The 23,607-nt window shown below is 39.0% G+C and overlaps 1 protein-coding gene across 1 annotated transcript in view; it reads right to left on the bottom strand.

Annotated features, from left to right (window-relative positions):
* Positions 1-23,607, bottom strand: part of RUNDC3B (RUN domain containing 3B) — a 52,811-nt gene extending 29,204 nt beyond the window's left edge. Inside the window, exons 1-8 of the mRNA XM_044424912.1 lie at positions 23,504-23,607; positions 17,350-17,465; positions 15,362-15,495; positions 13,263-13,348; positions 11,284-11,373; positions 9,388-9,468; positions 7,765-7,933; positions 1,751-1,908 (exon numbers count right to left, since the gene is read on the bottom strand). Of these exons, the coding sequence (XP_044280847.1) occupies positions 1,751-1,908; positions 7,765-7,933; positions 9,388-9,468; positions 11,284-11,373; positions 13,263-13,348; positions 15,362-15,495; positions 17,350-17,465; positions 23,504-23,607 (938 nt within the window). The remainder of the gene's footprint in view (positions 1-1,750; positions 1,909-7,764; positions 7,934-9,387; positions 9,469-11,283; positions 11,374-13,262; positions 13,349-15,361; positions 15,496-17,349; positions 17,466-23,503) is intronic.

The following is a 23,607-nucleotide window of genomic DNA, read 5'->3' as shown; positions in this document are numbered from 1 at the left end:
TCCCCACCTCTTTCCCTTCCTGTCCTTCCTAAAAAGAACACTCCCTTCTATGTTAAACATTCAAATCCTGCTTTTCATCCCACCATGTTTCTGTAATCCCCACCAGGTCATACCCATCTATTCCCAGGAGAGCCTCAAGCTCTTCCTGCTTATTTCCAAGTTCCTAGCATGGGTATCCATACATCACAACTCATTCCTGCAAAAACCAATCCCTGGCTCCCCCGACCTCCTCCTTCCTCCCAGGCACAGTAGGAACTATCTGTGCAGTAGTCATGCCAGTCCTGGAGTCCCACACTGCCCCGAGACCCTGCTCCTTCACCAATCCGATGATCGGTTTCATGATTGGTTTCTGAGAGCCATGTTTGAGAACATGCAGGCAGTAGCCTCAAGGGAATAAGAATGTTTTGTACACGTATCAGCAGTAAAAGGCACACAAGAAGCTGCTGGAATTGAGAGACAAGAAGCTTTATCCAATAGTGCATAAACATACAAAACAACTGACTCATTTCAGTTCTTATCAGACCATTTGTTTGGAAGAGCCACAATTGCAGCCTCCCTCTGTGCCTCTACTTACATGGATGCAGGACCTACATCTTTAAAGATTCCTACATACTGGGGATTTCTAGTCCATGTTTACCATTTGTCCTTCCCTTACGGTCTCTAAGTATTTTCTGTCACTTAACCAGACTTCAGCTCTGGCTACTCAACTACACTTCACACAAAAACAAAATTCTGAATCCTAAAATACTCGGTTTGTATGCATTTTACTAGATGTAGTAGAATAATGAATATTATTTAAAAAACGGAACTGTATAAACTTTACTGATTTATCTGATAAAATTATAATAATACCTGTGTAATACTGGTGTTCATATCTAAATACAAAGTTTAAAGTTAAAGCACAATTTAAGTTTTGTTGTTCAAATTATCTATAGTATGAGACCTGCATATAAGGTACTATTAAATTTGTTTTACTATGGCAGCATAATTTTGGTACAGAATACTGGCTATTAAATAGAAAAATACCCGTTCCAAAGAAATTTCTGAAGATAAACAATGTAATTTATTTTGCACTAAAAAGGTAAACAAGAAGTACAATAGCATGATTTGTAGTTAATGTTGTTTATGCAAAGTAAGATACTGCTTATGTTAGTCCCTGAATGTAACAGAAAATCTTAATGGTCAGTATGCTAATGACTATACTAACTGAAAAAGGAGGTATTACAAATATTTATGAAAGTAAATATATCTTTTCTCCACAAGTCACTATGTCCAGTAAGACTAATTAATTTTATTAGTCTAATATAGGGCAGTATCTTACACTGCCCCATAATGGTGGAATATAGCACTAGAGCAATAGGAACTATCTCGATAATGGGGTTGGTCAGAGGAGTTTAGAGAACTCCATTGACCTGCTCCGTTCTGAAGATGAGCATTGCCACTTGTTCCCATGTTTATTCGAAGAACCACTAGTTCCTGTTACACTAGAGGTCCATTTTGCTCACACAACAGAACTAGCAGAAGTGCAGTGGCAGTATATGATAATGCTCACAGAATATTTTCTAATATAACATATTGTTAATCTTATAGACAGAGGTCCATTTAACAACCTACAATGGGACAGCTTCAGAACAGTTTTATCAAGCTAAATTAATTTCTTCAACATTTAAACTGCTTGTTTGTAAAAAGACAAAAACTATTTAAAGAGTAGTATTCCTCTTGTTAAATTTATGCAATACATTTGACTTACAGCTGATCCTGCAGTTCCACAATGATGTACTCAAGTTGTTCCTTTTCCATTTTATGGGCTAAATCCATAGCTTCAATCTTCTGACGCAGTAACTTCTTCTGAGAGATAGATTCAGCCAACTGGGTCTCTCTAAGACGTACTAGCTCTTCTAGATAACCCTAGAAAGATGAACATAATTGCTGTGCTACAAGATTTACAGAAGTAGAAAGGGCAGAGTTCATTTTTAAGTATTTTGGTGAGCTCAGGTTATTTCTTTGAGTATTTCTTATCTTTACACTTTCATTTGTTATTCAAAGAAGCCAATGACAGACAATTTAAGCTATGAAAAGCAATTCAAAGGACAGGCTGCTTACCTGTGATTATAGTTCTTTGAGTAGCCACCCATTCACCCATATATATGGGTTTTAAAACTGAATCTGTTTTAGGAAGCTTCCACAGACAGACCAGGGGTGTCACATTTCCACTACATTTTCATGGGCTTCTGGCTTGTGCCTTCCCTCTCAATTCAAACCTCCCAACACCACAGTAGTTATAAAAATGGAAGCAGAAGTAGAAATCAGGTATAAGTACCTGTAGCAGGATGGCTTGTGCGGCTGCACAGATAACCGTTCAAAAAAACCCCTAGAGTTATGGGTAAGCAACCTGTGCTTCTCTGTGGTCTCTATACAGTCCCACATATGTGTAGAGTATCAAGCGTACTTACTAGGCACTAAGAAACCAGAAAACAGAACATGGACCTTACAGAATAGGCATCTGACTTGGACATCAATCAATACTGTCAAACACATGTAGAGACTGAGACCATGTAGCAGCACAGGAGAGGTCCACTACTGCTGCTTCCCCCCATCCCCAAACACACACACACATAGAGGACAACAACAGAAGCTGTAACAGTCCTAGTAAACTGAACGTAAACCCTTTGTGGCTGGGAGCCGACTAGAAATGAACAGTCAAGGAAGCTTACTAGCAAACATTGGGGTTCTCCTAATAAATATGGACTAGGTCTGAAACTCCCCGCCATGTCTAGATTGGATTACTGTGCCTGACAAGGTATAGAACAGTGGTGGCGAACCTATGACAAATGTGCCACAGTGGGCGCACAGAGCCCTCTCTGTCGGCATGTGAGTCAAGTCACCCCAGCATCATAGCATTGGATAACAGCACACATAGGGGCCATGCGCATACTCAGAAAGGAGTAACGGTGCCAGGCAATGACACCATGAGCTGCAACTTATTAGCCGCGACTTGTCCGAGCTTTCGCGTGGCCGGTCAGTGTGCTACCAAGGATATGTATATATATGCTTGGACTGGCTGTGAGTTGTTTTTTCTAAACTAAAACCTCAGTTTTCAGGTTTGATTGCAGTGTTGGCACTTTGCGATAAATAAGTGGGTTTTGGGTTACAGTTTGGGCACTCAGTCTCTAAAAGATTCACCATTACTGGGTTAGGGTTAGAAAAATGAGGTGTCCTGGTATGATTTTGATGGTTGGAATGTGTTTAGAACTGGCAGAAATGATGAGCTGTGCAGAAAAAGCTACTCAAGGAAGGCTTTTTCAAAATTGCCCTTTTTTATGGAACATTAGCCCTGTATTAGGGTTAGGGGAGTGCACCAGGGTAGGGTTAGGGCAGTGGTGAACTTATGGCATGTGTGCCACAGCAGGCATGCAGTGCCCTCTCTGTCAGCATGTGAGCCAAGTCATCCCAGCATTGTTCCAGGAGCCGAGCATTGGATAACAGCACACACAGGGGCCATGAGCATGCTCGGAAAGTAGTGGCACCAGGCGATGACATCACGAACCATGACTCATTAGCCGTGACTCATCCAAGCTTTCGCATGGCCGGTCAGTGTGCTGCCAAGGATATGTATATATTTGCTTGGACTGGCTGTGAATTGTTTTTTTTTTTTAAACTACAATCTCAGTATTCAGGTTTGATTGCAGTGTTGGCACTTTGCAATAAATAAGTGGGTTTTGGGTTGCCATTCAGGCACTCCATCTCTAAAAGGTTCACCATCACTGGTATAGAATATGATCTTCAGTGGCACAGATGAAGATGTCTGGGGAGATAATGTCCCGATTAATCTATATCTAGCCTCAAGACCACATTAACTCCAATGCATAAGCAAGAATGGTGAGTTATGCTGGAGAATCCATTCACTCACTTGATTTGCAGATGTTATAGCACTCAGAAAACCAACCTTCCAAGAGAAAAAACCTACAGTAAAATATCGTAAGAGGTTCAAACCTTAGCTTTCTTAACTGTGTTAGAACCATAAGGAATCTTCAAGTGTTGATGGAACACAGAATGCAGGTAGATTGGTTATTTAACCATAAAATGAGAGAACAACAGAACAATCATCAACCAGGCAGTGAGTAGCAGAAACTGGCACTAAGAAGCATTTAACTAGTCAGACAAACCCATATTCATAAGGAATAATGAAAAGTGAAATACTACTGGGAGAAGACAAGGGTATATCGTAGACTGTCCTTGACTTTGCTACAATCTGTGAATTTCTTTCATTTGGCTTCTTAGAATGTCTTAGTAGGTGCCTTATGTGCAGCCAGTAAAAGGTTCAGTTCAAAGTTAGATCATCAGTGTTGTGAGCCAAGGCTTCCAGGGTTCCCAAGGGGCAGGGATCTTCCACCAGGCCTAAAAACCCTTAGCTGTTAGCCTAGGCTTAACAGTCTCTCTGCTGTCTTCAATCCCTGCTCCTTCAGGGCTAATGGGGAGAGCAGTCCCTGCTGTTATCTCCTGGCAGTGATTTGAGATAACAATAATCACTTCCTCAGTGTGTTGCTCACCATCCTAACCCAGAGGGGAGTTGTGCACAAAGAATTTGCTTGCTCTGCATTCTCTCCAATAAAGGAGGAGTAGATGAAAGCACATTCTTCTACCCAATGTCTCAGCTGGAATATCTGTGGGTTTTCCCTGGCAGGGCTAAGCTTGTGAAGCAAAGCAAGATTTCCTATTCAGGCACCATGTGGACGAATTCCAGTAAATGCTTGAACTGGGAACCAAATTACACTGGGGCATAATCCAGTCCCTGACACAATCCAGCCTGCAATTTAACATCTGACCCTCTCACTCAATGTTTGTTCCCTATCCCTGAGTTAAGTACTATTCAAGAGCCTTGGTCCTTAGTTATCACTGCAGTCGCATGCTAAAGATGTAGGACTGGGAGAAAACAAGTAGAAACACAGCTCTGACCATAAGCAGAGGAACATATCTAATGATTTTTGCCCAGTTACACTCTGCTGCAATATAGGTCACACTGTTTGTGGGTGTATGTGGCAAAGGCACACACTGAGGGCATGTTCCAGAAATAGAAACAAAAATAGGTACTGTCCATGGTGCTGATATTTTCTTGAAAAGCACCACATCCTTCCACTCAGCAGATCTACCAATAAATTGTCAGGGTCAAGTTGAACTGCAACTAGAGTTAGATTGCTTAGGCTGCAGGGCAGTACAGACATGAAATCAATAGTAGTAGTGGTGGTGGTAGTAATACACTACTCCCCAAATGTGGCACAAGATGAAGCAAAGTATAAGAACACATTCCACTGTTGGTTCTTATAGAATACAGTGACCATATTGTCTATTACAACCTGAATGAGTCAGTCATAAGCACAAAAGGCACAAAAAGCTTTAGCTCTAGCCAACAGTTCTAGCATATTTATATGAAGTCATCTCCAATGGGGAACAGAAGGCACTGAAAGTCACTGCAATATGCTTCCTAACATTGGGGAATACTGGCTATTACCAACTTATTCAAGATGCAACTGGACAGCCATCTGAGAGGGATGATTTAACTTGGAGTCCTGCACCGAGCAGGGAGCTGGACCAAAGGGCCCTCTGGCCCCTTCCAACTCTACTATTCTATGATTACAGTTGGGATCCAGAGGGGGAAAGGTTTCTTGAAGCAAGTTGTGTAAGTCCATCCACCATCTCAAGTAACACATGCTTACCTATCAAGGTACAATAGCTACCATTAGGAATCCAGGTGGTTGGAGGTCTTCTGGATGAAACAAGTCTTGTCATAATTGCATGCATATTCATGTAATGGAGGAAGCCATAACACTTTGAGCACAATACACCATGTTTGTTCACATGTAAGAGACATCAACAGCCAACTGTATGAATGGTTCAGCTTTGCTCTTTGGTTAAAAAGCCTAGCCAATGAGTCCAGAGCCATTCCTCCCCAACAAACTGGGAGTGTATGATTTTCTGTACTGAGATGCAGTTGTCCCAGGATCTGCAACATGGTGTCAACATGGTGAAGAAAACAATGGCAAGAAAGTGCTGCCAGTATGCAATTTATTTCAATTCATTTCATCTCATCTCATCTTTTTTTAATTTATTTTATTTTAAACACTTTTATATACTGTCTACTACCAAGGTCTCAGGACAGTCTATACATCACATACATTTGTTAATGTATGGAAAGCTGTGACAATAACCACACATTTTATGAAGAAGCTTAGTACCTGACAAGGTAAATGGCACAATCTTGAGCTGGAAATCATAGTCCATGAGAGGGGGGAAAAACCAACCACACACACTGGTAGATGCGTCAAATCTAAAAGATGGCTATTTTTACAAGCCAGTCGGCACATTCAAGTAAGGTTCAGGATGGGATAGAGCCAAGACCCATTTCTTGGCTTTATCCAAGAACCCCCTCACTTTGGACCTAATGGGCACTGGCTGCTCCCCCTCAGAAAAGTGGTAATGTATCTTCCTTTATAAGAAAAGACATTTAAATGATTGACAGATCATCTGGAGGAGGAGAAGCAAACTGTATGATTGCACTCATACAGACAGTAGCACTCTGTGGCACATGGTGATATTTTGTCCCATAGGTGCAGAGTTCCTGAAATAAGTCCCAACCACAGGCTAAGAAGGACTTCCAGTTGTTGATGCCTGGGCTTTAGAAGATCTGGTTTAAGTTTGTCCCAAGGAGGCTCTCTGCTAATGACAGAGGTAACTAGAGGTTGTCTGCTGATTGTGGCTTCATACAAGCAATCATACAAGGTTTCTGCTTGTGGTCCCAGAGTGGACTAACTGAAAATTGCTTTCCATCACAAGAAAGCTCTTGAATGAGATCTTTGGTCTCCCTGTTGAATGACAGACCGCAGCTAAGCATCTATGGTAGCTGCTATAGTTTGTAGTATAATCTGCTATATGTCAGGAACTGTTATGCCAGAGGGAGGCCCCATGTTCGATACATAAAACTGTTTGACACCTGAGAAATGCTCAAATAACACAGCCTGACATGCAAACCTGCTAATTAGCTGCCCTCAGAGACAAAGCAGCTATTGAGCAAACATTATGACTCAATAGTTGCTTTAGTCTTCCCTCCTTGCCATTTGGTGCAGAATGAGCTTGGTGTCTGGATTTTGACAGCACTTTCTACTATGATGGCATATTTGTGTAGGAAGCACAAGAGCTCTGTGCACCAGACCAGGGGACCCAAAAGGTCAAAAGCCAAGGGTTTTGCACCCTTGATTTTAGCGATTACACTCAAAAAGCAGACTGCACTGGTGTATCAATATCACATATGTATTTGTACATACCCAAATAATTGGTTAATTCTAAGGAAAAGCAACTCGAAGATTTCATATATGAAATAGGTAATTGGGTGTAAGAAAAAATACCAAACAAAACTGAATTTGATTCATTCATAAGTCACTAGAAAATACTTACTCTAATCTAATACCAATGCACACTAGAAAAACTTTAAACTTTCCTAAGGAAAAGATAAAATTGCAGCATATTTTATATATGATGCCATTCTTTGAATCCAGACAACTGATTCACATAGGACAAAGAGACGGCTGCTGGGAATTATCTACAGACTGTTTTTAATAAAACCCCAACTTTGCAAATTCAAACAAAATGGAATAATTATTTCTTCTTCCCATAACAAACTTCTCTAGAAGTTTATAAATTTGTAATTGCTATTTACAGCTGTAACAAATCAAACATTTTCAGTTGCTTTTACCTCAATAAACAAGTTACCTTCTGCTCCAGTGTGAGTCGGTATTTCTGTTCAACCCTTCTGCATTTGTTGTACCAGCTGTTTTCGTCCATATTGAAAGGAGGACCAATATTCTCTGGAGTGCTGCTTTCACTGCCACTACTGCCCAATGTTCTTAGCTCTTCTTCATCACTACTGATGCTATCAGAACTAAGGGACCAAGTTTCAAAGCTCAAATATTTCATCTGAAAATAATCTACGCATTGTATTAGAAAGGCAAGTGTTTTAGAGCATTCTTAAAGTAAGGATACAGGCATGTCATCATAAAATTTCAGGGGACCTGGTGAAACCTTTGGGAAACATTGCAAGCTCAGTCTTGTACAGCATTTTAAAGAGATGATATAGCCACATGTGGCTGACTAGTTGTATATATTCTTCCTTTAAAAGCATGAAGACATGGTCTGGTTTCACAGGTCGGAGGCAGACTGAGTAGGAACTTCCAGAGGGCCATGAACTTCCCCACAGATTATTTTATTGGGATAAAAAAGGGATGCTTCCAGATGGGAGTATCATAGTGCTAGCAATAATTTCTCTTCTACTGTTAGCTATAAGCAGATGTGCAAATGACTTTCTGCATCGAAACACTGCAATTTTCCGTGTCTATATCTGACTAAGAGAAGGTCCAATACATCACAGCAACTACTAAAAAAAAAAAAAGAACAACAGATCTGCTTTCAATTGTCCCACAGAAACTTTTTTGTTCTTGTAGCAAGAATTAGACATTGATCTGGTTCATATGCACCAAGGCAAATCATGAGATAATTCAAGCACAATTTGCTGCCATTGCATGTAGCTTCATCAATGTCTAAATTTTGCTAAAGGGTGAAAAAAGTGTGCGTGGGGTGGGGGGCAGTCCAAAGCAGGTCACACAAAAAGGACACACCTAACCTGATTATGATGGATAGTCGATTTAGTAGAACATAGCTGCCTATGGATAAACCTATGGTGCTGCTTTCCACATAGCTGCTGTTCAACCCAAACAATGATCCCTTTCACATACAAAAAAAGATTCTCGTATGCGTCAAAACAGATTCTCACATTAAAATACTGGTAGGTTTTGACTTCTCCCCTCATGCTCAACTTATTCGTAATGAATGCACTGTGTTTCTGCTTCCAGCTTTCCATATGTCCTCGTCTTTTTAAAGCACCGTTTAAACTATCCAGTTATCTTGGTGTTATATGCAAATACCTTCAAACACCTACACACTGCATTCCTTAAGTGTTATTTTTACATGAAATTCCCAGCTTTTATCAGCTTCCCTCTATAGCTTTGCTGTGTAGCTTTTTATTTTAAATGATAGCAGGTGGGTCCATCAAGTGGACCCTGTCCCTTTAGGAAGCCAAAAATGTGTAAATGTTGTAAGGACTTGATTTAAAGCTGTAAAATTCAGTGTAGGATAGAATTTTAAACTTCATTCCCTTTTAGTTCAGAGGTTCATCAAGCCAAAATTAATGTAACATGAATTAATGTAATATTCATCTGATCACGAAGTAAAAGCATCACAACATACTAGAAACAATGTAAGATGTGATAAATAAGTGTAAAGCCAGGCTGCTACAAGCTAAATTTTGATGCTAAGTGAAATATTTAAGAAAAAAGATACCTTTGGGTGAACTTCAGGTAAGGTGTGTAGTCTATTACAGCTGGATAGTTGCCATCCAGACCCTCTCCCTTGAGGCAGAAGCTGACACAACATGAAAAATAAGTAACCATGATAAATTCAGAAAATTATAAGGCAGACACTGAGGAATCTCAGCCCAGAATTTTCTTTAACAACATTGCCAGTGCAGAAAAAATAGCAGTAAATGAAGCCAGACAAGTGTAGATTATTACATTTCAATTTACCAATGGTTTCACAGAAAAACAAAGTCTCACACTTTTTCTTTTTCCAATCTGCCTTTACTTATATTGATTTTGCATGAATCAGAGAAGTGGCTGTCTTATTTAAGAGAAGAGAGCGAAAATAGTAATTTTACCATTCTCTAACCTATGGGAGTCCAAAGGTAAAATGGAACCAACATTAGATGAAAACTAGTGTATCAGTGTATTATTTATCTAGGCAACTATAATTAGTACACTGTCAAGTGCATTTTAATCTCAGAGTGAAGTCTCTGAGTTACAGTATAGGAATGTCTTGGCATCAAAGCTGGCCCTACCATGAGGCAAGGTAGAACCTCAGGTGGCATATGGATCTGTGTGAGTACCCCCTTCCAATTCACCACTACTGCCTACTGTCCTACCCACCTTGCACTTGAGGAGAATACCAAGTACCTGTACAGGGCCTGGCTTACTAGCTTTTTTCTACATAAAAGACGACTAGTTTCTAGTTCAATCTCAGATTGGGCAAACAGAATTCCATCAGCTTTTGCCATTATATTGCGTGTTCTTCCATTTAGGAAACCGTCAGGTGAGGGGCTAGCTAGCCAGTCTGTACCTTCAAACCCACTTCACAAAGGGGGGAAAGAGCACCTGGTTCAGAACTAGATACTGGAGGAACTCTGAGCAGCGCTGGCCACATTCCAAGGCACAGGGTGGTATAAAGCAGCTAGATTTGTTAGTCTTAGAAGGACATTTTAAGAGATAACAATGGATACCTTAGATTCGGAGGAAGGGGAAGCCCTGGATCCTTTCACTTTAGCCTATAGCCTCTGTACAGTTTCCTTCATCAGCTGCACAGCTCACCTAAGATAAACATAGTCACCTCCTTCTCTGCCTTTTCACTTTCTCCTCTAACAGCTGAGATTTTTAAAATCCCCATTTAAGCCACCAGAACTGTCCTTGCTAAGTGGTTCTCTGCTTCTCAACTTCTTTTCTGCTCTCCCCCTCCCTTCTTCCCAACTCTGTTTCTCTCTGTACCTGAGCTTTTTCCCTTGTGATCATCCCCCACTCATTCCATTTATCCAATTTCTGAGATAATGGTGATGATTTGCTGTCCACCTCCTTTCTTTCCAAATCTCAATTTCTCTCAGCTCCATTGTTCTGAACCCTATGGAGGAGGCACTTTAGCTCACTTCCCTTTAACTCAAATTTCTCTGTGCATTCAACATTTCTTCCTTCCAAATTTCTTTTACCTCAGCCATTGAAATGTCTTGAACTAGCCATGTATGGGATGCAAAACTAAACTATGATTAGCACTCCATTAGTGAGCACCAAGCTTACATAGCCCTTCCTTAGGTGTATCCACAAGCAGATGAGATGTTTGTGCTTCCAGTTCTAAAGTTGGAGAAATTTAGTTAAAAAAAAGCCACAATCAGTAAAATGCATGGCCTGGATCAAATCAAAGAGATAAAAGTAGCTACAGCTGGGTAAATGAAAAGCCCCTTCCATCCTCTGATGTAATTCCTCAAAGCCTACATCTTGTACCTAAGAAAAAAGGGATGAACTAGAAATGTGAAAGCAAGCTTGCAAGCTCCTCCCCACCTATTCTTAAACTATCTGATCTCATTTCCTAATGACCATTTTCTATGAAAATTATTGAAATATACATAGGAACAAATACCTGAAATCAATAGCATTGAGTCCCAGCAGCATACCAGCTAGCATGTTTGCTTCTTCTCCTAGTACAATAGCGCCATCCTCATAGAATCTTCTAGAAAAAGATTAACATTTACCATTTAAATACTCTAAGTACTTATCTAACATGTGTATTATTTAAATTACTAAAGAAAATGTTAATATTGACAATTAGAAATGTCAAATTTACAGTAGTTAATGCAATGTTTCTTTATAGCTGGAATGCCCAAATCTTCCTGTGTATATTTCAAGGATATTGTGAATGTGTTAGAATTTGAAGTATTCACTGCAAGAATGCATGTATAATCTTTCAAGTTTATTTGGTTCCCAGTTATAGTAAAAACAAAACAAAAAAACAAAACAAAAAAAACTTAGATATACCCTTTGTATTTTTGCACTATACATTTCCAGTTAGGATCCAATGAGTCCGTAATTCCTTAACTAGGAATAACATGCATCACTGATTTTAAAGTTATCCCACTTTAAGAAGTTATCCCACAAAAAAAAGATTTGGAGCAGGAGGGTTTACACATGCTGAAAATGTAGTCTTAACACACAAACTCTCTTATGGAAATAAGCAATAAGACCCCAAATTTGAAGGTTCATATTCATCCAATGCAAAGCAGGAGCTGCAGGTGGAAGTCCTACTCCTACCACTCTGAATTTTGGCTGGACAGTCCCTTTTAGCCATCTAGCAACAGCATCCCAGAGACGAACAGAAGGAGGTTGTGGAGGCCCCAAGATACCCAGCATCCTGACCTCCACAGTCTCCTCCCTTCACCACCCACTTCCAGCCCTTGTTGAGGCTGCTTTAACAGAGAGTAACCAATTAAACTCTTCCCATGTTGGCTCCAAAGGACTTGAGCAGCAGAGCTCCAATCCCCAACTGGAACACACTCTCCAACCAGCGACTCGAAAAAAATCCTAATGCCCCTTAGTCTCCAGAGTCTATTGGATCATGGTCTGTAAGTATAAGGGATCCCACAAAGTTAACTTTAATTTCTTATTGGGCTTTTAGGAAGCCATGAAGGAGAAAGAGAAGCAGGAATTCAGTGTATAGTGTGAAAGTAATCTTCTGTGTCAAGGTAAAACTAAGTTGGAGCTGAATTATCATCTTAGCATAAAATGTACTCCTGGGATCCAAAAACAAACTCAAGAATAGCTTATGTTTTTGTTTATATATTATTATCATAAACATGCACACACAGTAAATATTTAAAAATATAAAATTACTTAAAATTATAAAAACAAAATAATCTGTTCTGTTCTTGCAGTAGTATAGCTACACAAAATAGATTTATGCATATGTAATTTATGATACAAGCAAAATGTATTCTATATTTCCATTTCATACTTTAAGAGGTTGGTGGAGGTGGAACAGACCAAAATTAGCTTAGAGATTTAGTAATTTCACTTTCACATTTGTTTAATAGCAGTAAATTAGATCCCTGATAGCTAGTAAATGAAACATTTTTTTTTAATAGAAAGTGGCTGGGGAGAAGAAACACCACAGGAACACTGGCACCATAATTTATGAAAAGTCGATATGGAGTATGTGGTTTATGTTTGCAAAAAACAAAAACAAAAAAACAGTTTTACTAATATTTCAAATAACCTACTAGCCTGAGTTAAACAAACATGTCTATTATTATTAGAAATACGTTTTTCTTCCTTTACACAATGCTATTTTCTATCAATAATTACACGTTAACATTTTCAATATAATAAAACAGTCATAAGTGTTACAAACTACACATGGGTTTGAAGAGGTATTATTTGGCATGATAAATTTGAGCACTATAAAAAGATGTACGAATGCCTTAAATTTATATCTTTCTAGTACAAAAATTATTTGATTACTGCTCTCCAACATTTGAAGAAATGTTGAGACTATAGTAGCAGTAGAAGTAGCAGCTGAAGAAATTTAAAATCCAATGTAAAATTTTGTCAAACAAAGGTTAACACCTGGTTGTTTTGAAGTCTTTCAAAGCTGTAGAAATATATTCAGACAAGTGCTTTTCCATAAGTGCTACTCTAATCCAAGCTCTTCCCTGAAAAAGAAAAAGGTCATGAATCAAGTATTAAAAATCAACAAACTGAACACAAATTTGATCTCCAAAACCCAATCAAGCTAAGAGAAGCCAGGCTGTAGTGTCATACTCTTTACTTCATACTCTGTATCAAGTTACTTGCAGTCAAAACTGCCTCTGCATAGAATGCATTCAGCAATATACAAATCTGAGATAAGTCTTTCCTTTAAAAAAAAACTAGGCTAAACAGTGAAAGCAATTCACACATAAAAGGAAGAATGAAGATGCATTTTAAGTGAGCAGTCTGTGATTCCTGTTCAGTGCGACAAGTTACAGTTGAAGTACCAAAATGAGATGGCTTGGCTTCCACTCTGACAGCCAAGTCAGCTGGCAGTTCCTCCCTCTTTGTTGTTTCACTAATGTGCACATAATGCTCAGTCTATGCATACATATAACCTGCATTCCATGCGGGCATTCACGTAAGCCTATTTTTTTCCCAAATCATAACACAACCATAAATACTTTTCCCTCTTTGCACATATACCCATACATTCAGGACAAGTATACCCACACAGAAGAATCAGGCAGTATACGGGACTCTATCATTTGGCATGCAAATGGAAAGTTGCATTTTTATCTCCCGTGTCAAGAAACTATAGTACCCCACTGAAACAGCTGAGTTGGAATGACATTTTTCTATTTACAGTGAGGCAAGGTAGTAGAATGGCCTGTATCACCATGTTTGATTGAAAACGAGGATATATAATTTTTAAAGACCTTCACATAATTCCCTGCACTATAGATTAGGGCCCATACCTATTTCTTCTCTATTTGTTATACAAATCAACAGATACCCCATTCCTCAGTCACACATTGAGGGAAAAGGGTGCAGCAAAGTACGTTACCAAATTTGGTTGGTCGTGCCCTCCCTCCCTCCCTGTCTGTCTGTCTGTCTGTGTCTCCTCCCGCCGATCCCTCCCCCCACTGGGCTTTTCTCCACTGGTAGAAAATTAGTAGAAACAGTAATTAATCTTGCAAAGTCACATGCTATGTCCCAGTACAAGAAATTGTTAGTTTAACAGGCTGTCTGCAGAAAAGTTATCTAAGAGGAAAGAAAGGGGGCATTCAAGTGGGTGGTGAGGGGAGGAAAAGAGACAAGTGAGACCATGACATGAGTTATCCTGAGTTTCCTCTAGCCTTCTTCCCTCCCTCTCAAAAGCACCCTCACTCAATGGGCTTTTAAAAACCCTGCCAAGCAAAATCTGCAGAGTGAGAGAACAGGAATTAAAGATCATTTCTGTTGTTTTTCCTGCATGATTGAACTCTTCCAAGTTCAGGGCTTCTGATCACTGACTCTACAATCCTATTAACTGCAACCTTAACTGTGTTTACCTGTAAGTTTTCAGTTTGCTTGTCTATAAAGTTCTTGATAAATCAGCAACAGATTACAGATGTTCAAGAATAGCTTGTTTTTCTCTACATCACATTTTCTATCACCAAAGGTTTATAAGCAATCTTTAACTTGTTTCAGAAATAGATACTAAAATAACCTATGTAAGATTAATTTGTGTTAACACACTATGTACATGTTTTCAAGTTACACATCCTTCCTGATGCAAAGTTTCATATAAGTAAACATTTTATACATACCTAAACTAATAGAGGCTGATTCAAGTTTTCATGTTATACTGTGTTTCTTAATTTCTGGAACCTGAGTAAACACTGTCTGACAAAACATTTTGATAGCAATTGTCACTGTCAGAGTAGTAACAGTTTAAAGCTTTCTGACAAAGACAGACACATACACTTTAACATTGTTCATCACTACAAATAAAGTCAAACACAGGTAGCTACGCTTCCTCTTCTTTAATTATAAGGTGCTTGGACAATTCATACCAGGTAATTTACCTCCAGATGAACAAGGAAAAGGTTTACATGCAAGTATCAATACAAAATATTTAAGTACAATACATGAGGTATTCAGAGATCAATAGTACATACCATGGATTGTGATGTTGAAACATTTATTCTCACCTTAGCTCTTGAAGAACCAACATTTTCCATATTCTCAATGCTACAGATGCAGTTGTGTGAAACCTTGCGACAAGCAACCTTAATATAATCCCAGAAGCTACGAGGACTTTCATACCCAAACCAAGTGATCTGACCTAAATAGATGTCAGGGAGGGAGGGAATGATAAAAATTATGTACATTTCAAAATGCCCATAAGTCACATGTCTATAGTTCTTTAGCATAGCATATTGCCTTTGTGGCAGCATGATACATCATTTATCTTTGAGCTAGGCAATACTTATTTAAGTTTGGTAGTTTATTTGTTGATTAAATTTTTAAGTCACCCAACCAGAAATGCTCTTGGGGCAGTTTACAATCATAAAACCAAGCAGCAGAAACAAAACAATTTTTTTAAAAACTACAATAAAAGTATCAAAATAACACAACATTAAATGTTAAGGCCCAAAATATTAAAAGCACTGAGATGCTAGCAATAAAATAAAGCAACAGATTAAAATGTCTGCTTAAAGAAGGAGGTCTTAATGGTGGCTAAACATATACAATGAATACACCAGGAAGCACTCCCTGGGAAGGGCATTAGTTGAGAGATCACAGCTGAGGGGTACCCAGCTGGCACTTGCAGCAGCTGGGAATTGGATCATCAGGTAATAAACAAGTAACTTAATGGTAACCTGGCAACCGACATGCAAAAACCAAGGAGGAATGGAGTTTGTCAATTTTATCTAATGCCTTGCTTAAAAAATAGTAAACCAACCAAGTGTTTGTAGAATGTATGTGGTTTTTCACCTCATGCACCAAACCTGATGCATATGTTTTCACCTACATTCTGAGAACTTGCTGCCTCCTGCATTCATATCTCTTTGTGCCTGTGTAAGACCCCATTTCTAACCTGTTTTGACCAAATGTGGTACTTCCTCCCCACCATTTTGTTCATTTAAACAAACATCTTGCTTGGAACTATGAAGAGGTAAAACTGAAAGGATTATTTTTGTTATTTGTATTGAAATCCAGGGACCTCCTAAAATTAAGGTGTGCTTAATTAAAAAACAAGTAGTATCAGTCTGATTACTATGAAGCTGGGATTACAGGAAACAAGAACAAATCTGTACACAAACCATCATTCTGAATGAAAAATATACCATTCCTTCTGAATAAGAAGTGCCATCTATTATTTCACTTTTTTACCAATATGAGAGCCTCCAAAGGAGAATGCACCAAGTATGTTTAAAGTATGTTTAAAGACAAAATTGACCAAAGAACCAAAATATATCCCATGAGATGGAAGATGGGAAAGTGTAACGCAGGACGGAACTGCATAGGTCCCAATGGAAAGAGTTCAGCATGCCTAAAAAGTGTAAATGTCAGCATTTTGCTAGGGTCTTATGAATGCTTATGATGTACACCAACATCATAAGCATTTATTACTGCTGGTAGTTTTCTTTTTGTGTAGGAATCATTTTAGATAAGATGACCAGAAAAATGTAATACTGCTAAGAGGGAGAAGGCATGTGCCTTCCTCCAAACAGGAGGTATCTTAAGTTCCATTGCAGTGCCTCATTTCCCTACCACTGTCAGTTCCTCCCCCTCAGGATCCTGATTACCCTGGGCCCTTTGCCGAGAACCTCTAGTACATCATAAGGTTTACACATTTCTTAGCTCCCCTCTCCATGTGTACAAAGGAATTATTCTCTAGGAAGGAATAATTAAACTGACGGCCTGCCTTCTCAACCAGGGAAAAAGGAATTACACTGTACTGCCAATTTTACCACTCTTTAGGAAGACTTAAGGAAATCCAATTAAAACTGTAACTTTTAATTCAGTTCAGAAAAAAATTATTAATTTGAGAGGTCTAAAATCTTCAGATGCTTTTTTGACAAAGCTTTAATATAACCAGCCTAAAACTCATTTACATTTGTAATAAAGACCTTTAAAAGTGTAAATGTCAGCAGTTATTTGCTGGGAGAAATACAAAAATGGGCCTACATACCTTTCAGTCTGTGACTTAGAATCTGTTCCAGAATTGCTGCAAAATTGTTGAATTCAGGAGAAGAATCATCAATAGTTTCAAAACAAGAACGATCAATCAGTGTCTTGATAGAAAATCTAGGATAAAATAGCACAAGCATGATTAATTTTAGGTTTGGGGTGCATAATATTTTAGGGAAACACATGCCTTGAAGCCAACACACATATTTCTACCGAAATTTAAACCCTCAATAATTTCTAAAACAACAAATTGATTAGACTTCAACAGCATCCAATTCAAACAAATGTTATTTTTATTTTTGTATCATACTTTAGCATGCAAATGTTTGTTTATAACCAGCCATACAATTGAAATGGGGTTTCTTCAAATGCATAGCTTTTTGTAAAGAAGTTTTTGTGACTATAAATATCATCATCAGTTTGTTAGACGAGTGTTAAACTAATTTATCAAATGTTTTGAACTAGACATGTTTGCAAGTGAGTCATTCAGTCAAACCACCGGGATGTTATCTCATGAGACAGAAAAATGGCTTTCTATCATGTTGACTGGAAATACTTACCGGATCAAGTAGGCAAGGGGTAAGCAGAAATCCCATAGATATACTAGTAATGTGATTTACAATAAATCAGCATCAGTACGGAGAGCATCAAAATCACTTTCCCGGTATTAAATTCAATGGCTTAGAATAACCAGGAGAAGATGCATGTAGAAGGGCAGTTCTGCTCAGTTTTGTCACTGAATATTAATTCCTGGGCTCAGAAAAAGCCTTCTGTATCAGTTAATGACTCTCAAGGTTCTAGTAAAAGAAAGTAAACGTTGTGAAAAAACCAAAGTGTGCCTATCCCTGATTTAAGTGACTCAAATTCTCAAATGATTTCTAAAGTGTGTACCTACTTAAAAACTAAATGTAAGGGGTCTTATTTTCCACTTATATTTTCACAACCTATTGCATTCCATCATAATGTACATGGCTGCCACTACTACATGGAACAAAATGAACTGCCAATTCAATTGCACTTGTATTCAGCTACAAGCACTACTTTAAACATAATGCACATTTAGAGTGCCATTTTATGCTCACTAAGCACAATCAGGCTTCCTTCAAAACAGACATGTGCATTAAGTTTTCTGTACTTATCTGAATGTTTTTACATCATACACACTTTTGAATTGCAGATAAAAACCCTACTTTGATATATATTTTCCTCTCACCATAGATGACATAACTTGCAGCTTTCCATGTACTAGGGTAGCAGTTCCCAAGTTTTTTTCCCCCTGCAGAACCCTAACTCTATCCCTGATTTTTACTAAGCATTGTGAAGCCACAATGTTCTTCATGTCCGAGTGCTTTGCATAACATAGTAGGTTTGGAAATGAAGAGGAAACATTTTAAATAAACTGAATGAGTAAAGCAATTATATTGTAATATCCCAAATGTATTATTTCAATTATTTCTATTTCAAATAGAGTCCCAGGAACCAAATGGCCCAATGCATTTCCTTGTGTGCTGCTTGGACACTAACTGACAATCAAATAGTTGGCCTCATGTGGTTTTATTTTAAAATCCGATGTAAATTTTATTTTTGAGATTTTTCGCAGAACCCCACAAGGCTTTTGCGGAATCCTAGGGTTCCGCGGAGCACAGTTTGGAACCCACTGCATTAGGGGATGGGACTAACATCTACAGGAAGGACGTTCTCTACTCATTTAAGTTCCTAGCATTGTTTAGAACCCTGCATAAGAGCACGCAGCCTACAAGACTATACCCACACTTCTTGTTGTGGAAGACTACCCTCCAAAACACAGAATGCAGTGGGGATGAATGCAGGAATACAACGAAGGAGATCAAGTTAGCCCACTTATCCTTGCTCTTCTTGCTACATGATGCCTTATATCTGATAAGGCATCTAGTATACAGGATAACTGCAACCAGAGAAAATTGAGAACTCACTTTCTCACTGTACTTTATATTTTATTAACTCCTTGCATAGGTTTCAATTTTATTTTCAAAATATTTTCCTTCTTCACTCTTATTCTTCCTTGTATGTTGTGAATTTTAAGCCTGACAGAAACTGACTTGTTTTACTGCTTGTATAAAAGCTCTTCAGCGAAACTTCTTTTGCTCTGAAGTGGGTTAAAAATAATTCAAATAAATTAAAAATGATAATATATATAGGAAAGGCAAGCTATTTAAGGGTTCATTTCTATAAGTTGTGCCTTTAATGCTCAAAAAACCATAAATTCAGAGGCTTATGAGCAACCTATATAAGATGGAAGATGTGAAGGAAATCTTTGCCTCCCCATCCTCCCACCCTGCAATTTCATTAGACAGGACACAAACTGGAATAAATTTACAAAATAAGTTGTAACTGTCAGAACTGGGGGGGGTGGGCACAAATATTTCTTAAATTCTCTGACACATGATAGTATGGGTAACTGAATTCTCTAGAGATCAATTACCCACAGTAACAATAATATGTGATTAGTTCATGTTGCCCATTCTTTTACCATCAATGAAACTGCATTAATAAAACCATAATAGAAATATCCAAATACAAGTTGTTCAGAGCCTTCCCAACAGGGCAGTTGGTGGTACTTGACCTTGTTGGGTGGAGGGGAGGTAACAGTCCAGCTGGAGCAGAGGCCTAATGTTACTGTCACCTGCCTCACTCCCTTACCCAGGACTTTGCCCAGGATCATGCCCACAAGGAAGTTGGTAGTAGAAGGCCCAGGGGCAGTGGGGTTGGTGGGAATCAAGTGAACACCATGCTACAATAATGAGTCTCTGGAATTGCAAGTAAGCACTTGAAGTGGCTAAGTCTGCTAAACTATTTAGGGTCACTAAAACCAAAAAGGACTGTGATGAGCTCCAAAGGTATCTCTACAAGCTGGGAGAATAGGCATTAAAATAGCAAATGCAGTTCAATGTAAATAAGTGTAATGTAATGCATGTTGGGATAAAATATCAGCCTATATTTGAAGTTGGGTAAGATATGAGCTAGCAGTGACTGAATAAGAAAGGGATCTTGGGGTTCTGGTGGGTAGCTTGATGAAAATGTCAACCCAGTGCACAACTGCTATAAAAAAGGCAAATTCCATGTTACATATAATTGGGAAAGGAGCTGAAAATATAACTGACAAGATCTTACTCTCCTTAGAAAAATCTTTGATACAACTACACTTAGAATACTGTGCATAGTTCTAATCGCCACACCTGAAAAAGGACATTGAGTTGCAAAAAAGTGCAGAAAAGGGCAACTAAAGTGATGGAGTAGCTGGAGCGACTCCCCTATGAGGAATGGTTACAACAACTGGAATTGTTTAGCTTAGAAAAAAAGGCAAGGTGAGACAAGACAGATGTATTTAAAATTATATATGTTGTGCAGAAAATTGAGAGGTAGACATTTTCTCCCTGCCCTATATTACTAGAACCCAGGCTCATCCCATTAAGTTGATTAATAGGAGATTCAGGAAAAATAAAAGGAAGTACTTCTTCACACCATTCATAGTTAAAGTACCACAAAAAGTAGTGATGGCCACTGATTTGGATGGCTTTAAAAGATTAGACACATTCATGGAGGAGAAAGCTATTGATGGCTTTATAGTCATGGCTATTACACCCTTACTTCGGAGGTAACATGCCTGTGTACACCAGATGCTGAGAAGCTTGGGCAAGTAAAATTCTTGCACCTGTCCTCCTTGAAAGACCCTGTGGACAGCTGGTTTGCCATTGTGTGAAAAGAATGCTACTGGACTTGATGGATCACTGGTCTGATCCAGCATGGCTTTTCTTATATTTTTATCAAGCTTAATTTATCACACTACAAAGGCAATGACTGCATTTAGTACTTAAAAGCCAGATGACATTTAATGAAAACTTACTAGACACAGAAATGGAAGTGGTACTTGATGACTGTACCAGTTAGTTTGGGGACTAGTTGTAAGGATGCTATTTGTATGGTATTTAGTCAATGCAATGGCAAAAACCTGGTTAAATGAGAAGTTCAGTTGTAACGATAGAAGTCTACATAACCACCAGAAACAATGAAAAGTACATTTCAGCAATCCTTATTTTCTGAGTTCTTACACTTGTAGCGAAGGAATGGGTCACACAAAACCACCATGGTAATGTTCATGCCTTTTCCTTATTCAGTTAATCTTGACAAAGTGTTAAGTGGACCTAGGAATACTATCATGAAGCTTTTCTCTACCTTGTTTCCTCTTGTAATCCTAGCTTCACCCACCATTTTCCATTTTCTCATGCTAATCTTCTAGCTTAACATAAGAAACTCTTGTTATCTTTGCCCAAGTAGAATATTAAACCTAAAAACACATTAACAACATGTGTACATAAAAATCACTCTGGACCTATTTGTATTGTTAAACATTCTATTTAGGCAACAGAATCACATATTTTCAATAGCACTCTTAAATGCAAGTTCTCACAATTATTTCAGTATTTATACAAAACTATACATACAAATCACATCCTCTTCCCTGATAAAGTTTTTAAAGAAGTCATAAGCCTTAAAACATATTTTTGTAGGGGAGAAACCTATTCAATTATCCTTGATTTATACTGAACCCCTCTGATCAGCTTAGTAAAACTACATTCCTGATTTTATACATGAAACATACTTAAAATATTCAAATCAGTGTTGTGGGTAGTAAGTCACCCATGGAAGTCCATTCATAAACTATAACCTGTCCATTGTTCTGAATGTGCACAGGTATATATAACTGGCAGGGGTTACTCATTGATGAGGCTGAGATATCCTCCAAATGTGCTTGAGATATTATCTTATTTACCATTAATTAGCAACAAGGCCATTATTTTTGATGGGCAGGGAAATGACTGGGGATTCTCCAGGTCCATTGTCCACTTACATTTACCACAACCACTCCTCAAAGTCCAGACCGGTGCTAAAGCCTTTGCTATGGACAAAACAATGGACAAAGATAGGCCTAGTTCTCTCACCTAGCTTCTCCCCACATCCATACCCCAAACCAAACACAGTTGCAGGGCAAAAAGAAATTAAGGGATGCTCCTTTTTCCAATGCAAAAGCTGCTCTGGGAAAATGAGAGGTAAGTGCCTACCACGGAGGGGGAGGGGGGAGGGGGGAGGAAGGAAATGCCAAACACCCTCTATTTAACAAATCCAGACCATTGCTGTCCCATGGTGTGCCAATCCACGGTTGGCCAGGTTCATAATAAAACCTTGTTCCCAAGTCATCCCACAGAAACAAATAGCAGCCATATGGGGAGACAAAGCATCCGTAAAGGGATCAGTTTTGCCTTACCTCAGCTATATTTCACCCTATGTATTTTGTCCAATTAAGCTCATAATTTGTCCTACTGAAGCCCTGTTTGAAAGAAAACTGGCACATCTCATCATCCTCTGCACCCCAGCCATATACTTTGGGGCTATAGTATAGCACTCAATCCAGGCTGTTATAAAGCTAAGATGAGATTCAATTAAAGCTCTGCATTGCAAGGTGGAAAACACTTGTTCTGTACAGTCAGCGCTTCATCCCACCTTAATAGTCACAAGTGGTCAAAAACACCCGGAAAGGGCAGAATTCCCTATGGTGATTCAGTGCAAGAAATGTTCACAAGAGGCCCACTTGTCACATCTGACACAAGTGCATGCAAGCGACACCAATAATTCACAGATCTGAAAGGTAAAGAAAAAGGAACCGTTCTTCAGTACAAAGGCTAAAGAGGCAGCTCAAGAAAGGTGCTTGCCAAAGGGGAGAAACCCCCTTTTCTGGGCACTCTGAAATCCAGTTAACAGAGATTAGCTACCCTTAGCACACCTAGCACTGTTGCATTCTGATGTGGGATAGTGGAAAGGTGCTCCCAGTACCCCAATATGCATGGGACTGAAGAAGTTCGCTATTCCCTCTGAGCGGGCGATTGCGAGAACAGAATTAAAGGAGTGGGAGGCCGTTTTTTCTGGATGAAACCTGTGTTGACAGAGGAAGCCCCATGGAGCAAAGCGGGACTTATGCCAGAGGAAACACGTGAACGGAGTGCGCGCAACGCTTACTGCCGAGTAGTCCCAACTAACTCTCTTAAGCAGAACGATTGTCCATGCCTGCGACGAGGGCCGGGCTCAGTGAGTCATTGCACCGGCCTCGGAGCCAAACTCACCTGCAGACCGTGATGAGATTTCGCCTTTCCACGGTCGCGTTGCGGGAACAGACGCTTTTCCTCCGAGCGGAGGCGCTGAGTCCCCCGAGGTTGAACGACGCCAT

The sequence above is a fragment of the Varanus komodoensis genome, unplaced genomic scaffold (assembly GCF_004798865.1).
Source record: "Varanus komodoensis strain SLA01 unplaced genomic scaffold, ASM479886v1 scaffold15, whole genome shotgun sequence".
Lineage (NCBI taxonomy): Eukaryota > Metazoa > Chordata > Lepidosauria > Squamata > Varanidae > Varanus > Varanus komodoensis.
Note: the sequence above shows the minus strand (reverse complement) of the source record. Positions and strands in the feature narration are given on the sequence as shown.